This window comes from Gastrolobium bilobum, unplaced genomic scaffold, assembly GCF_033153095.1.
Source record: "Gastrolobium bilobum isolate Gb01-03AN ecotype WA unplaced genomic scaffold, APGP_CSIRO_Gbil_v1 utg3870, whole genome shotgun sequence".
NCBI lineage: Eukaryota > Viridiplantae > Streptophyta > Magnoliopsida > Fabales > Fabaceae > Gastrolobium > Gastrolobium bilobum.
The window spans coordinates 506,878-523,770 of NW_026895180.1; the positions used below are offsets into that span (position 1 = coordinate 506,878).

Genomic DNA, 16,893 nt, shown 5'->3' on the forward strand with positions numbered 1-16,893 from the left:
CGCAACCGTAAAAAAACCATAGTGACTTAATTAAATATTATGCTGAACAAATAAAATAAAATTAGGAACAGTGACCAAAGTGCCACGCTTCACCAAATTATTTATCAGACTGCTATGCCAACTGCAAAATTTCTGGAATGCCACGCGGCATAATTCACTACACTGTGTACCTAATTATGATTGCTGATGTGGCACGTCTCAATTAGAAGAATAATTCGCTACACAGTGTAGCGAAATACGTGGTCAAAATGTCAGAGTGCACAGTCAGCAATAAGACACGTGTCAGGAGCAGTAATTCGCTACTCTGTGTAGCGAATTATGCACGATGATGTGACAATGTTCTGTTGGATGAGTAATTCGCTGTACTCCTGGCTTGACACATGTCTTGTTGCTGACTATGTACTCTGATATTTTGACCACGTATTTCGCTACACAATGTAGCGAATTATGCCGCGTGTCATTCCGAGGATTTTTACTATTAGCGTGACAGTCTAGTAAATAATTTTGTGAAGCGTGATAAAATAATCGTTATTCCATAAAATTAAGTTGCTTAACATGTAAGGAAAAAAAAAACACAGTGACTTAAATTAAATGCATATAAAATGAAAAATTACATTTAAATATTATTATAAATAAATAAAATATAATTAAATACGCAGCCGTAGAAAACAACAATTTAGGCACAAAAGCTCACACACTTAAACACGCAACATTGGAAAATAACACTTCCAAGTGGCAAGTAGCGATTGTTAAGTTTCTAATTTATTCGATCCTTGACTGAAAGAGTGAAACTGAAAGTAGAAAGTAGAAAGAAAACAAAGCGTCCAATCGGTTTTCTATTTTATTGCGGTGTGACCACTCGTGAGTGGTGAGATATGGCCCTGGTGTTGAGGAGCACAATAACTGTTCCATTGTTATACAGTCACGGGTTTCTTCATGCCCAATCCCCGCAAGTCCCAAGATTCTGCAAGTTGAACAGTGACGTCACTTTCACCATGAGTTGGTTCGGATCCGGGTCACGGAGTTCCATTCGGGTACCATCAGCAAGAGCACGGGGACAGGAGATGATATTGGAGAAGCAGGAGAAGAAGGAGGAGGAAGAAGAAGGGACTCTGCAACTGCAGATGGGAATCGCCGAGTTCTACGACGAGTCGTCTGGGTTATGGGAGGATATTTGGGGCGACCATATGCATCACGGGTTTTATGACCCGGATTCGACCGTTTCTGTTTCGGATCATCGCGCTGCTCAGATCCGAATGATCGAACAGTCCCTTCGATTTGCTGGTGTCTCTGGTATTTTCTGCCACCAAAATTAAATTGATTTAATATTAAAATCCAAGTATATTCAGTTTCATTAATATAGTCAAGGGAAAGTTACATTCACAATTTTTTTTCTTACAAACAGATTACACTAAGTCTAAGTCTGTAAGTGATACACTCTTAATTGAAGTTTCAGATTTAGCGTAGTTTGTAAATTTGTCAATATAATCCTCTCATATTCTTATGACTTTCATGAAAAAATAATAATATAGGATAAGTATTTCTCCGGTCGATAAAATTATTTTCATTGAGCCAAAATAATGTCGTTTTGTAATGATAAAGACTAATATAACTTCTGCAATATATTAGAATTACAAAAATATCTTATTTTGGTCACAAAACAACATCGTTTTGTGTTCAACAGACATAAATTATCTCCATTGAATTGAATGAAGAAATGCTTTTACCTTAATAATAATAATAATAATAATAGGAATTTGGATTTTGATTTTGATTCCAAGATATGATTTATGTTGTTATTTTTGAATTTCGATTTTTTAATGTTTTGAAATGGAGATGAACTGGTAAGAATGACACTGACTGGCTACTAATTACTCTGTTTCTGAATGCACAGAGGACCCAACAAAATGGCCTAAGAATATAGTTGATGTTGGGTGTGGCATAGGTGGCAGCTCAAGATACCTGGCCAAGAAATTTGGGGCTAGGAGCTTAGGCATCACTTTGAGTCCTGTTCAAGCTGAAAGAGCAAATGCTCTTGCTGCTGCTCAAGGATTAGCTGACAAGGTCTTTGTGGGCCTTTTTTATTTGTTTATATATTTTACAAATTTTATGCTTGCTGGTCAAAATTTTGTCAGAGAATATTAATGTAACCCTCACCAAGGTTCTTGATAACTTCTGCAGAATCTAATATAATATTTGCCTTCATGTTTCTGTAATGGCAGGTTTCCTTTCAGGTTGCTGATGCTCTAGAGCAACCATTCCCTGATGGGCAATTTGATCTGATGTGGTCCATGGAGAGTGGAGAGCATATGCCTGACAAAGCAAAGGTTTCAATTTCTCTTGCAGTATTACTTGTGATTGGACTCTTTTTTCAAGTTTAATTCTGACACCAGATTTTTATAACGTATACTTTATTTATTTATTTTAAAATGGTATAAAAACCGGACCGAAAACTAATTTAAGGGATATCGCAAAACTAATGAAATCTTATTAAATCAAGTTATAAAATTTTAGAAAAAGACTAATGTCGCTATTCACCTTTATTTAGAATAAAACCATGGACAATATAAAGGTGGTTGAATCGTAATATGTATGATGTATTATTGGGTCAGTTTTTTGTATCTTGTATCATAAATTGTATCGAATCATAAGATTCAGAAAATTAATAATAAAATAATTTAAAAATATATAGTGTCATATAAATGCAAATTCCAAAAAGAATATAACGTCAATCAACAAAATACATAAGTAACTAAAATTCAAGCCAGTTATTCTCCTACTCTACTCGTTAATCATCAAGACTGATATTATCACTATCAACATCTAACAGTAACATAAACAATTCATTATTCTCTTCATTAGGTAGTCATTTCCCACATCTCCCATTTATTATTCAACAATCCGAGATTCTTTTCCTTATTAATATTGGCTTTGCAGATTGGTTTTAGAATTTAAAGCACAAATCAAATCTTTATTTTCTTTACCTTGTTAATAATGACTTTTCAGGGTTTTTTTTTGAATTTTAATCACAAATTATATCTTTATTTATTTTTCCCAACCAATAGATACTTTTTATATATTTTTTTTATGAAAATTTTAAATTTTGGTTTGATTTGTATCATACGATACATGATTCGATACTGTATCATACGATAAAGCGATACACACTACGATGCAAGACTCATTCCGATACAAACAACCGATACTTATCATGGAGATTGTGAAAAGTATCATATCGTGCCATACTAACAACTACAAAGACTTTTACAATAAATTTTGCATTATTCAATTCAGTATCTATGCGTATTACATGGCAAATATCGCAAATATTTTAATTATGTGATCACTAATAAAAAAGTTAACAAATAACAACCCAGAAAACTGATCTTTATGACTTAACTAGTGTTGTAACGTAGTATTTGTGTTATCCCTAGATATGCATCAAACGCACCTTTGAAATTGTTTTCTATTCTGTACGCTGGTAATCTCATCTTGATTTCCCGCTTCACACACAACTGATAGTTTGTTGGAGAGTTAGCTCGGGTAGCAGCACCAGGTGGCATCATAATAATAGTAACATGGTGCCACAGAGATCTTGGCCCTGCTGAAGAATCCCTAGAACCATGGGAGGAGGATCTCCTGAAGAAGATATGTGATGCATATTACCTTCCAGCTTGGTGCTCAACTGCTGATTATGTCAGATTGCTCGAGTCCCTGTCACTTCAGGTAGTTAATATACACCAAAACTCAACGCTTAGTTTTCTTCCATAATTTGAAAACTTTCATGTCCTCAACTCATTACGAATACAATCACTATGTACGGACAGTTTAAGTTGTGTTGCCTTTTTAACATGCTCACTTGCTATTTAGGACATCAAGTCAGCAGACTGGTCTCCCTTTGTTGCTCCATTTTGGCCAGCAGTGATACGCTCAGCATTGACGTGGAAGGGTCTCACTTCACTCTTGCGCAGTGGTAAGCTCAACATTCATATGGCATTTACAAACAAATCCCATATCCTATCGCAAGTCTTATGTCATTAATAATTATTTCCATAACTAAGAACATAGTTGGCCTGCATGTTCAATGAAATAGATTAAAATATGCAGCAAATTGTATGATATTTTCCAGAAAATTATCTTGTTGAAGCATAAATGACTCAATCAAATTACTTGATGAGAATTAAGAGTGAAAATGGAATGAGATTTGTTCAAAATTTGCCCTACATTCCTTTCATTTTCAGTTCTACCGAATATACTTTTCATGTTGGCTAGGCTCCTTAACTAAACAAGCACAAAGAAGTGCCTAATCACCAATGAGAAACTCAGGCTTCATCTTTGGCGCAAGGAGTGATAACATTTTAGGCTTGTTACTCTTAGAATAATAAGGAATTGCAAGTTGGAGAATTTTTTAATTAACAAGGGCGAAGAAAACTTCTAATGGATTATATCTTCTTTAAAGCTGTTATTATACACGAAACTGTTCTCTGAACAATAGAAATAATAATATATCTGCTGCCAAGACCGATGTTGGATTTTCTTGCAGAATTTCTTGACTTGTGTTTTTTTATTATTTTGGCCTGGACTAAAAACTTCTTGTGTTTTGTTATTTTTTTGGCCAGGACTAAAAACCATAAAAGGAGCTTTGGCTATGCCATTGATGATAGAAGGATTCAGGAAGGGTGTAATTAAATTTGCCATCATTACATGTCGAAAGCCTGAAAAAGTAGAGGCAGAATAATTTTTATTACATGAAACAGGCCATTTATTTTTGATATTTCAGAAATAAGAAATCAAAGGTGGTGGGAAATGGGAATTGCTGATACTTTCCTTGTTCATTTTTTATTTTCAACATAAGCTATTTGCTGTCTTGTAGCCTCCAATTGAACAAAAAAATCGACATTAACCTGTCATTGCTGGTAGGACATGTACTCTAGGTGTTTGTTGATGGTGCAAACTCAACAAAGCCGTGTACCAATACTGTCATTCAAATTTTAAAGTGGTGATTTTTCAGCCCAAAATCCAGAATATAACCCGAGTTAGACAAGTTGCCGAAGCTTTCTAGCCCTGTCAATTACCATGAGACTAACCTTAATCTTTGTTCTGAGTGAACACCAACTAGAATATGGTAATGTGTATAGGTTAAGTGTCTAGAGTATGCTGCTGCTGATGGCTAGGGTCTGGTGTAGGTGATGGATAATATGAATGCTACCCAAGAATGGGTAAATGTGGTTAATCTGAAGTGTCCTCCTTTGGTATTGTTTGTAAGCCTATGTAGCCTTCAGATGTGGCAGTTGCATCGGACGTGGTATTTGTCAGACAATTGTAGGGATCATGACCTTATCAGGTGATTATAAGTGATTGTGGTTATAACTTATAAACGAGCGGGAGAGGATAGTGGGTTTAGCAGATGGTGCTAGTCGGAAGTACTGATCCGAATAAAAGGGTCGGGTCTCTGAATGGGTTGAGCTCCCTGGACCTAGCCAGGGATGGAAGCCCGGAACAATCTTCATGTCGTGGAATATTTTGGACGAATATAACCGTATTAGACAAGTTGGCTATAAGTCAAAATCAATCTTTTAGATTTGATATTGATTTGGCCATCCATACTTTGGATGAATCGGGTCCTGATTAGTGATGACATTTATGTGAAGCGCGTTGATTGTAAAACTTATCTATATTGTGATGGCATATTTGTGACAGATCTTGCACTCGTTACTAATAATTTTCCTTATCCTAATACCAAAACAGAAGTAGCTTTTGGTTCACCCTCTCCAACTCCAATTAATCAAATGAGGGTAAAATTCATTAGGATTGTGTGAGAAACAAGGGGTCATTCAGCGAAAGAACTATCTCAAAATCAAGGGCTATACCGGTCAATCTCAACCACAAGCCAATTTGACCCAAGGTTCCAGATTGGAAGGGACTTAACCACCTTGCATTGCGGATTTTGTTTTTGTTTTTTTCCCCTTTCTTGATCACTAACCACCGATTCAGTCTACAATTAAAGGTACATCAATTGTTGGCTACATTATAAAACGAATTAATTTTGTGCTCATCTTTTGATTCGCTCCCCTTCCCAATCTGCCCTCTCCAATTTAAATAGGCGTTTTGAAAATAGCATCCGCTATGAGGTTTTGTTACCAGATTCATTAGTTGAGAAACATATTGCACATGAGGGTCATTATTAGGCACCAATGCATCCACCAAACCTAGAATTCAATCCTCAACGTCGACCTTAATAGCCTGGCCACACTAACTCGCCAATCTATTGCCTCCTTCACAATTTTTCTCCCATTGCGATGCAGCATTGCAACGCAAACCCGAATAATGCGCCACGAATTTCAAATTCAGTTAACAGAAAAAAAAAAGTTGTTCCAAGTAGAAGTAATTACATTCATGTGATTTTTCGCCCATTAAACTGAACGAAATCTAATGAAAAATAAAATAAAAGGTTTTTGAGTGCAACAACATTCTATATTAGATTGAGATTGAATTTTATGGAATAAATTATACCACAAGCGCGCTGTAGTACCTTTTCAATGCAAACATGAAATAATGTGCCGCAAACCTGAATTATAGCTTTCCACTTTTATTTGCATATAAAGTTGAATTACTTTTGAAGTTGATTGGGTTCCTCATCTAAAATTAATTATACTTATCATAAAATCTAATAGTTTTATATTCTTAAAAAAAACTTAGCACAAAATTGATTTTTTTTTTTAATTTTTTCATCTATTTATCAAATATTCGACTAATCCAAGGGCGCCAATTTATGCTAGCTGGTGGGTCGTGTTCGTCTTGGATTGAGGTTTGATACAAATACAAATACATTTATCCTGAACATGACATCTTCATGTAAAAATTTTGAGCACAATTTATTTATTATATGGGTTAGCTCGATATAATATGATTAATCCATTAACTTAGTATTATTTGTTCTCGATATTAACATGACTTATTTATTATCCAGGTTAATAAAATATAATATGATTTGTTTATAATTAAAATTACGTAAATTACCTTAAACTAATAAATAAAATTGAGGCTAAAAAAATAATTATATAATTGTGGGTCAATTTCAAGTCTATGGGTCAACATGAGTATTTTTTTTTTTTTTTTATATTGATTTTATTAACACAAACACGAAATAAAAAAAAATATGGGCCCATTCAAACTTTTGTCTGTGTAGATGTTAAAAATTTGTTAAAACCCAATAGCTGTTGGTCTACCCAGTTACACCCCAAGATTTAGTGTGTCCCATACTTGAGAATTGCAATTTCTAGAGATGATGGATAGACTCAAACTTGTTGGGTATGACTTATGATTTAGTGTGTCTCATACTAAGGAGGGTGTTTGTTAGCGGAGTTAGCAAAAAGTTATCTGAAGTTCAATCTATTGTTGAGTATTTTATTTATTTATTTCTTTGGTAGTTTGAATTTGGGTTCATGAATAATTACTGTTAGTATTTTTTAAATTTTATTTATATTTCCTTGTAAACCAAGTGACTTATAACTAGTAATAACATAATATAGATAAGTTAAACGTAACTTACATTGGATGAACTATAATAAATTATGGTGTCAATTTTTTTTCTTCCTTTCTCTTTTTTGTATTCTCAATTTCTGTATCGCTTTCCAACAAAATTCGAAATTTGATTAAACTACGCACTGGTATCTATTTTTTTTTTTGTCTAATTATGAGTTTGACAACGACTTTATAATGTGAAATAATAAAACAATTAAATTATGAGTAATTGTGAATTAATTAATTCCCTATTTGTGCTTTTTAATGCACGTTCTGCTTCAGTGTCAAACTTCAGCCAAAAATACTTTGCAATGCCGGATATGACTCAATTTTTGTAACGTGTACATAATGTTTTTTTTTATGTAAGTCCAAGATGTATTTTGCCTATATAATGGATTACATTTTTTGTAGGGTTATTAATAGAAAAATTTATTTTTCTATTGTGCTTAAAAACTTTAAAAAACAGTTTGCTATGATTTGCTTTGATTTAGAAATTGAATTTTTTTAGAAATCATTAAAAAAATGAAATTTGCATTGATTGAGATATCAAATATTATGTTTAAAATACATTACAAATAAGGGTTTTATAAGATTTATGTTGTAGGAAAAGTGATTGTGTAATGTTATAGAGATTCGTTTTGCGTGCCTTAATTTTTTATTTATTTTTTTGTTTTAAAAAGTGTGGACCCCACAAAATGTTGTGAGTGTAAGAAAGTTTGTTGTGTTATGTTAAAGCATAAAACAAAAACCCTACAAATAAAATTGATTTTACAAGTATAATAGGAGCAATCGACATTTTTTCGGTAGATTTTTTATTTTTTTGGTAGTTAGAACTTTTTTATACGTGTTATGGTGTTGAAGGAATGAAGGGCGAAGAATTTTTTTTCTTTTTAAATTATTATATTGAACAAAAAGAAAGATAAAAGTAGTAATCGAAAACAATAAAGTAGGTGAAATAGGCGTCCACAAATAGGAATCGCAATTGATTTTCGCCAACTATGTAAGTTATGTACCACTGGCCACTTCTGTTTCTTTATATTATATATGAGAGAAAAATAAGCTTAGACTAACATGATATTTGATATATCTTACGACTTACATTATACAACTTAAAAAAAAATAAAAATAGCGCATTGCCTTGCGAATTTCAGTTTCAATTAAATTTTAGCCACTGGAGAATCTAACTTTATTACTATCACCTTATTTTATATTTGAAAACAGTGGCAGAATTGAAATTTAATTTTAGCAGGGTCAAAAAATTTAACATATCAAATTATTAAAATATTTCTATAATTTTACAAATCTATTATGAAAAAAATTTACTTAACATTTTTAAAATAATAGGATTGATGTTACTTTAACAAATAATAAATATTTATTTAAAATTTAAAATATGATATAAAATTAAATTAGTAAAGAAAGTGCAAATTATATGTATATATACATATATAAAATTTTATGAATATTTTCATGTGATCTTTATGAACATTATTTTATGTGATATTAATGAAAAAAAAATTCATGTGATCTTTGTGAATACTTTTTTTTATCTTTTATATTTTAATTTGATTTGGGTCTATAAATTTTAGTTTGCAACTTGGTAGACTTTACAGGTCGATTTAGGTATTTTAGTTTTTGTAATAGGTCAGGCTAGACCTATAAATCAAGTCTTTAACATGCTAATAGACCAATATAGGCTCTAAATATTTTACATAGACTTAGGTTTAGGCTATCAAAGTCAAAGTCTGGTCTAACTTGATCCATTTATACCCCTAATCGTGACCTGTGAAGAACATCAATGTAGAAGGACATCAAACTTCACAATTAAAAAGAAACATTGAACAATCAGCAATAAATGTCTAAAATCATTTAAATGACATTGGATCCAGATAAATCATTTAATCAGTGTTTAGATATTTTAAAAATTTTAAAAATTTTAAAAATACAAAAAAAAAACAAAAAAGTTGTTAATGAATATGTACAAGAAATTTTCATACTCCATATATATACATATATCTTCATTGATTTTTCTCTTTAACAGCTTTCATTGAATAATTGCTAAAATTCTTATTCCTGTTGTGAAATCAAATACAAACACCACAGATAAACAATTCAATTCCATTACCAATAGCAACTGTAACTCTATATTAAAATAATTTTTTAGGATACCAAAAAAAAAATAATAATAATTTTTTTAAAAAAAAGGAAAATGTAAAAACAACACTTCATTTTTCAAAAGAAATAAAATCAATAAATATACCCGCATAAAAAAAAAGTTATAAATAAAAAAAGAGGGAATGAATTTCACTCATGTTAAAAACACCCAATAAATAATTATGGTCAGCAAAAACAAAGAATTTATCTTTTACAAGATTCAAAAATATAAATTAATTTTTTTTTTCCGAGCGGACAATATAATTACCAATGCATATTCCAAGAATATGTATTCTTAAAATCTTGAGAAAAGGAACAAAACATCGTACCTTATCACAGAATGGTTGGGTTCTGGGGGTGAGTGCGAATAAAATTTTTTTAGAAAAAAATCTTAATTGAAAAAAGATGAAAGAAGAAGAAATTAAGAAGAAAACAATTTGTTATATGATCATACAAGCAAAGCAAATTCGCAAATTAAACTCATTAATTAATTATTAATTTACAATAAATGATAACCGTTGATTGGCAGAAATCAACGGTATTAGGATATGGTTGTAAGAGGTTTTAAAAAAAAAGTTATAAGTATAACCTTCCTCTCTTTCTTTTTTGGAAATTAACATGAAGATAAAAACAAAAAACAAAAACTAGCTACAAACTCTAGGCCACCCTACTCCTATAGAGTCAGAGAATAGTCTGCCAAGGCACCCTTGTGGAGGATCAACAAATACTTGAGTCTGCCAATTAAACTCATACGAATAGGAGGCAAGCCAATCAGCCACACTATTTCCTTCACGATGAATATGAGAGATGTGCACTCTCCAGTTTCTGGTCACCAATTCTCGGATGCTTCTTACCAAAGGAAAAGATGGGTGTGTTTCACTACAACCATTTCTAATGAGATGTTGAGCCACCAATGAGTCCCCTTCCAACCAAATAACTTTGAATCCTTTGTTCCAACTGAGATTTAGGCCAACTAAACAAGCCCATAGTTCAGCATTAAGAACGTTTCCACACCCTAGATTCTTGCAGAAACCCACAATCCAATTTCCTGTTGAATCCCTTATAACCCCTCCATAACTAGATTGCATAGTACTTGAGGAGCTTGTCTCATCAATGTTTAGTTTCATCCAATTATCAGGAGGCCTTATCCACATAATGAACTTCTCCGAACGAGTTGACACTTGTAAGCCTGACATGCTTAACATTTTATTTGTATAACCTTCCTCTAATTACTTATATAATTATATATAATAAATAAAATTTATAACAATGTAGCTGGTCCCGGGTCCAACCTAAATATAACAGGGCTACGCCACTGTTTGAAAACAATTTTTAATTTACAATTTATTAAAAATAAAATTACTTTTATGCCCTGTTTTTTTCAAAAAAAAAATAATGAAGACGAATCAATAATAATGCTTCTATAACTGAACAAATTTATGTCTAATTTGTTGTTTAGAAAGCTTCAATGCATAATTCAAGCAAAATTTTACTTCGCATAACTTTTGTCCGAAGTTTGATTTTAAAATCCCCAAAAAAGAGAGAGAGGGGGGAGAAAACAAAACACGTTCTATAAATATTGTGTGTGGCACACACCGAATAAAGCATGTTTTGTTGAGATCGTTCGTAATCTGGAAGAAGGTATAACAATATTCTTCTTTTTCGCATCTTTGGATTCAATTATCTCAATATTTTTTTCTTTTTCTTTTTTACCAGTCAAATATTTCTTTTTCTGAAAACCCACTCTCTCTCTCTCTCTCTCTCTTCTCAGCCTCTTCCACTCTCTCAACCCCCACACACAACACTGTCCTTTGCCTCAGTTCGTTAGGCGCACTTTCCACAAACCCATACAAACCCTTCCTTTTTCGCTCCTATTCAATAACCAGCTCTCACTCTATTTTTCCTCCGCCACCGTTTTCATCGTCGACCACGACGGCGCCACCATGTTCTCCTAGACCTCCGGCGTCCCCCGGGTACTCACTCCATTTCTCTCTTTCTAGGTTCTTCTTCTATTTGTCTCTTTCATTTGTTCTGTATATTGTTGTTGTCGTCGTCGTCGTTGTCGTTTTTGTTTGAATATTAGCATTTTAGAATACTGGTACTGCTTTTTGATGTAACGTTTCTTGATTGACTCTGTGTGGGTGATGATGTTTGATTTAAGGTTGGAAATGGGAGAAAAAGTTGAGAAGGGTTTAACGGACACAAATGGTTGAGATCTTTGAGAAGAAGGGTTTAAGGGACAGAATGTATCTATCATTTTAATGTTACCCAAAAATTAAAATCTGATTGAACAGTTTTTTTTTTTAAGTTTAATGGATTCACCAGAGGAGGAAATAGGTGGAGAAGAGGAGGATTTTCCACGTTATAAGAGAGGGGAACATATTTTTAGATGAGCAAATATTAAATGTACATCTTAATTATCGAAAGGTGAATTTGTTCTTTTTTTGGTGAATATCAAAACTCAAAAGGTAATATTGGTAATGAAGTTTTTAGCATCTACTGATTTTATTTTGTATTTTATTTTAATTTTGTTAGGCCTTTACGTCTTTCATGTCTTCCTTATGATAGTAATGAAATGATGGTAATTGTTTCTGTAGGTTTTTCCTGGACAACCCTGAACATTTTGTTCCGTTCTTTTAGCTCTTAAAATGAAACGACAAACCAATGGCGTGTCTAGATTTCATAAGGCAAATAATGCTCAAGTTGAAGGGCCTAACTGGCTTCTTATTGCTGCTGGTGCTTTGTTGAGTACGTTATCCATTCGCTTTGGTTACAAGTTGAAACAGGCACTTGACTCAAAGCCGAAGCAGAATGCAACCACTACTCAGAAAGGTGCTTATATACTGTTGGGAGGATTCCAATCTTCCTGTTCTGTATTTCTCTTCTCTTTTTATTAACTACTCTTTATCCAAATGAGTAAACAAATGTAATACTCAAAATGGTTCTATAATTTGATTGGCATAGATGGTTCCTTTGTCTATGGTGACTTCTAACTTCATTTTTTAAAAAACTTCAGCAAATGGAAAATCCTCCAACACAAGGAAATCTGCAGATTGCTTTATGCAGTCTAATGGATATTCCCAAACACAAGATAATCATGGCTGCTTCAGTTGCATTCCAGGTTTAATTTGTGCTTCAGAGATATTTTTGATTTTCTGAGTTTTAATGACAAGGTGTAGTTTATTTTTTGTTGATTTTTCTTGTACTTTTCTTTGTCCTCATTTAGAAATTTTCCTTTTCTATCAAGAAAATTTGTTTTTGAATTTTGAATTATGTTGGATTTGTATAAAATGTTTTCTTGTATACTGTGATATTTTTATTTTTTTTTCATTTGCTAAGACCTGTAGGGTTTATCACTGCTTCCTAGTTTAGTCCACTTGTTATATATTGAGTTTTAGTGGAACCTTATTCCACTCATCCCATGTTCCCAATGGGTTGTGAAGCTATCAATCATCTCTTTATTCTTCTTTATTTCTTTACTCACATTCTCATCTTATTTACTTTTTATCCTCCTCTGGTGCTAGTTCTATATCAATGACACTCCTATCGAATATCATTGTTGCATGTGCTAATAATATTGAGAAATTCCACATAACATTGGAGATGTAGGAAGTGGTGGGAAGATGTGACTTATTTATCAGTACTCTTAAGCTATGATGGGAATGGACACAGAGATGTCTAATCAAGCCATTGAGTTAAACATTCTGAATCTAACTGTAGCTCAGCAATGTATAATACTTGATATTTGATCTTGTGTTTATTGTAGAATAATTGCAGTAGTGGAGATCAAATTTTTTATGTGGTTTCAGCAGATGTAATCTATCTTGTTTACTGACCAAGAGATGCAAACTAAACAAATAGCTCAGACATTTAAAGCAAACCTGGATTAACTTATTCTGGAATGTATTAGTTGATGGGCTTCCATTTGAAGTTGATTGCTGTCTGAGAAAAGCTTGCCAACTTTGTACATGAGTCATTCCCAAATAATTGGTGATTATATTTTATGGAATAAATAAATCATTGGTCTTTGTAGTTCATGAATTTGATTCTGCATTCTCTGTGATATAGTTCGCTTGACATCCTTCATTTATGGTGCCTTTTTGTGGGGCAGGTACCATGCCCTAAATGTTTTAGCTTGTTGATCTGTTACGTGTTGCATGTGGCTTAGATTTTCTGTGTGTATGATGTTTGGGACAGGAACTGGAGGTAATATGGAACTAAAGTGCCCACCAAATGGCCAGATGTTGAGTGAATTTGATGGGGCCCTCCCTTTGGTGACTGTTCCTGCTGCTGAATATAGCAAGGAAAATGGTGTTGTCTGGGCATGCTCTCCTGATCGTCTTGAATTACCTTCAAAGCCATTCCACCATTCAAATTGCTCAGATTCACCATGTGTATCAGAATCTGGTTCTGATATTTTTAGTAAGCGTGAAGTCATACAGAAGCTGCGGCAGCAATTGAAGAGAAGAGATGAAATGATACTAGAGATGCAAGATCAAATAGCTGAATTGCAAAATTCACTTAATGCTCAGCTGGGGCTTTCTTCTCATTTACAATTGCAGCTTGAGGCTGCAAACAGGGGCTTATTTGATTCGGAGAGAGAGATCCAACGGCTGAGGAAAGCAATTGCAGATCACTGTGTTGGACATGTTCCCCATGACAAATCTTCCACAATCACAGCTTGGCCTGCCGAGACTAGAAATGGCCATGCAAATGGACATCTTGATGGGGAGAATAATTTGGAGCCCCCTGAAAAAACAAGGGATGACGACGACAGAATTGAGATGCTGAGAAGGCAAGTAGGAGAGTTGAAAGAGGTAATAGAAGGAAAAGAATACTTGCTCCAGAACTACAAGGAGCAAAAGGGGGAACTCTCTCTGAAAATTAGGGAATTGCAGCAGAGATTGGATTCTCAGCTGCCTAATATTTTGTAGAAGCAGTCAAGTTTGTGAATTCATTACTTTACATTTGAGAAATCTTCACTGTCCTCATTCTTTATTTTCTCTCTGTAATTAGCTTAGCTTTGATTGCTTGATAATACATTTTGAGTTTTTGCGAGTGTGTTAGAACACAATGAGCCGGTGGGTTGGGTAATTGAAATGGTAAGATGACTGCATAGCGGTCTTATAAATTGAAAATACTACTTTTTTTGTTGGGACAAATTGATCAATGTATGAGAGCTTCGTGTCAGTAAGCAATGGCGGATTACCAGTTAAAGATGCGGTGGTGATACCTACAAATATACTTTGATGCTTAATATATTTTCAGAGCCAAAAAAATAAATAAAATGTAGGTCAAAGAAATGAACATAATTAAGGTATTCCTTGTGTGTTTTATGTAAGGTTAGGCTACCTATCGTTTAAGTAGGACAAGTGCATGTCATTGGGTTTGAACACATTAGTATTATGAATCCATATAATTGTGAACCGATTCTCGAGTTTAGATAGTGAAGTCAACTTAGGGGATGAGACTTGATCTTTGGCACAAGCTTCTCTTTTTTTAAAACAGGCAAGTAGTTATAGTTTCTTATTTATGTGTCAATTTGATATAAATCATTTTTAATACAAAAAAAATAAAAATTAATGAAGGAAGTTCTTCCTGTTTCAATGATCGGGCAAATCACAGTTTATCTACTAACAAAGAATTCTAAATTTCTTGTAAAAAAGAAAAGAAAAGAGAATTCTAAATTTCGAACTCAAATTATGCATTTGTCATACTATAAGGTTGCCCAAGTAAGTCAATGTTATTAGCATCAAATTATGCATTTGTCATACTACAAGGAAGTCAATGTCATACTATAAGGCGTGCTTCAAAGTACTCATTTGTTAGGTTATTTACAAATTTAATTCCCACTAAGGTTAGAGGGACCATTCCCTTCCTTTCTATTCAGAAATTTTATATTCAAATTAGGCTAACTTACTATTTCAGGTTAGTGTTATGAAATTAGATGTCGAAGTTTGTAAGTTCAAATTTTTGTATTATTATTATAACCGAAAAAAATTATGTGGTCCTTTATTTATTTATTTGGATGTCAATTTATCCCTTATATTAAACACTAACTTAAGAGTAGTTAGAATAGAAACGTAAGTTGCTTACCAAAAAAAAAAAAAAGATAATAGAAACGTAAGTTCTATGCATGTAAACAAAAAAAGTTGTAACATTATAGTCTCAATACTAAGTAAAGTGTACATCTCAATACTGTATAACTAATACAACATATATACTTAAAATTTGTTATTAATGAATTAATTTAGAAAAAAAAGTGATCAAAAAATAAAATGACATATCTGTATTAATTTTATACTTAATTATAATACAGTAATACAAAAAACTGATTATTTTAAAATTATACTATCAGGACATAAAGTGCTTTTTCAGTAGCATTTTGGACAGGTAACGCCACATAAAATGCCAACTCATCTCACAATTTTCAAGCGACCAAAATAGGTTTAACTAATACAAAAAAGAAAAAGAAAAAGAAAAGAAACTGAGTCAATGCGTAGAGTTGTGTTAATGCTCCACGCAATATCAGAACCTACGGAGTCAAGGATCCCTGGGCGTAACCAAATGGTGGTAGCTCAATTGGTGCATAGAAGCTGAGCAGGTGGAGTGTGAGAACATGTGTTCGAACCTTCCCAGTACCATCTTTGGAAAGAGTTTAATGCCTTAATCCTGAACCCGTCCCAAATTGGACTAGTCGCGAAGCGATGAATCGATGAAATATTTCAAAAAAAAAAAAAAGGGATCCCTGGGCGTAGACGTGAGGACATTTCTTTATTGTCAGAGGGGCATAAAACATGTGTTGCAACTTGCAAGGAACATAGGATATATTCCAACGCATTCAAGCATTAATGTAATGTATAATAACAACTTTTAGCTATCTACAATCACCACTCTCCCACGTGGAAATCAAATAGGGCATGAGCATGACCTATAACTAATTCGTTTACGTAATCTTATCAACCTGTACACTGCGCTGTCATACCTTATTTTATTCGGAAAGTGCACATTACTCTGAAAACAAATTCTGTGCAAAATGTGAACTATTGTTATTCATACGTGCATATGGCATCTGACTAGGATATTAGTACTTGAAAATAAATTTGCTAGCAAAAGTACTGATAATGAAAGCTAGCAATTTTACACCTGCGATCCTATAACTAAATCCGCGTCATCTAAAATATAATTTACCTTTTCTGATAAATATGGTAGTAA

The 16,893-nt window shown here is 33.0% G+C and overlaps 2 protein-coding genes across 3 annotated transcripts; both read left to right on the forward strand.

Moving 5' to 3' along the window:
* Positions 1–817: 817 nt before the first annotated feature.
* On the forward strand, positions 818–4,820 carry LOC133297495 (tocopherol O-methyltransferase, chloroplastic). The gene is made up of 6 exons (XM_061496662.1): positions 818–1,293; positions 1,895–2,064; positions 2,223–2,327; positions 3,523–3,726; positions 3,871–3,973; positions 4,620–4,820. Exons 1-6 carry the CDS (start codon positions 876–878, stop codon positions 4,736–4,738), a joined length of 1,119 nt encoding a protein of 372 aa, XP_061352646.1. The 5' UTR covers positions 818–875; the 3' UTR covers positions 4,739–4,820.
* Positions 4,821–11,322: 6,502 nt separating this feature from the next.
* Positions 11,323–14,848, forward strand: LOC133298061 (uncharacterized). Of its 2 annotated transcripts, XM_061497304.1 has the most exons (4): positions 11,323–11,651; positions 12,276–12,510; positions 12,695–12,799; positions 13,876–14,847. In XM_061497304.1, the coding sequence occupies exons 2-4, from the start codon at positions 12,327–12,329 to the stop codon at positions 14,610–14,612; spliced, it is 1,026 nt and encodes a 341-aa protein (XP_061353288.1). In that variant the 5' UTR covers positions 11,323–11,651; positions 12,276–12,326; the 3' UTR covers positions 14,613–14,847. The 2 variants fall into 2 exon arrangements, with proteins under 2 accessions (XP_061353288.1, XP_061353292.1); XM_061497308.1 differs by lacking the exon at positions 12,695–12,799 and having other exon boundaries at positions 13,876–14,848.
* The last annotated feature ends 2,045 nt before the right edge of the window (positions 14,849–16,893 follow it).

What these genes read in the sequence shown, in the direction of transcription:
- LOC133298061 (XM_061497304.1), top strand. Translation starts at nt 12,327, where the DNA reads ATGAAACGACAAACCAATGGCGTGTCTAGATTTCATAAGGCAAATAAT. An exon ending in TGCAACCACTACTCAGAAAG is followed by an intron (nt 12,511 to 12,694) that starts GTGCTTATATAC and finishes AAAAAACTTCAG; the next exon opens with CAAATGGAAAATCCTCCAAC. An exon ending in CTGCTTCAGTTGCATTCCAG is followed by an intron (nt 12,800 to 13,875) that starts GTTTAATTTGTG and finishes TGTTTGGGACAG; the next exon opens with GAACTGGAGGTAATATGGAA.
- LOC133297495 (XM_061496662.1), top strand. Translation starts at nt 876, where the DNA reads ATGGCCCTGGTGTTGAGGAGCACAATAACTGTTCCATTGTTATACAGT. An exon ending in TCGATTTGCTGGTGTCTCTG is followed by an intron (nt 1,294 to 1,894) that starts GTATTTTCTGCC and finishes CTGAATGCACAG; the next exon opens with AGGACCCAACAAAATGGCCT. An exon ending in CACTTCACTCTTGCGCAGTG is followed by an intron (nt 3,974 to 4,619) that starts GTAAGCTCAACA and finishes TTTTTTGGCCAG; the next exon opens with GACTAAAAACCATAAAAGGA.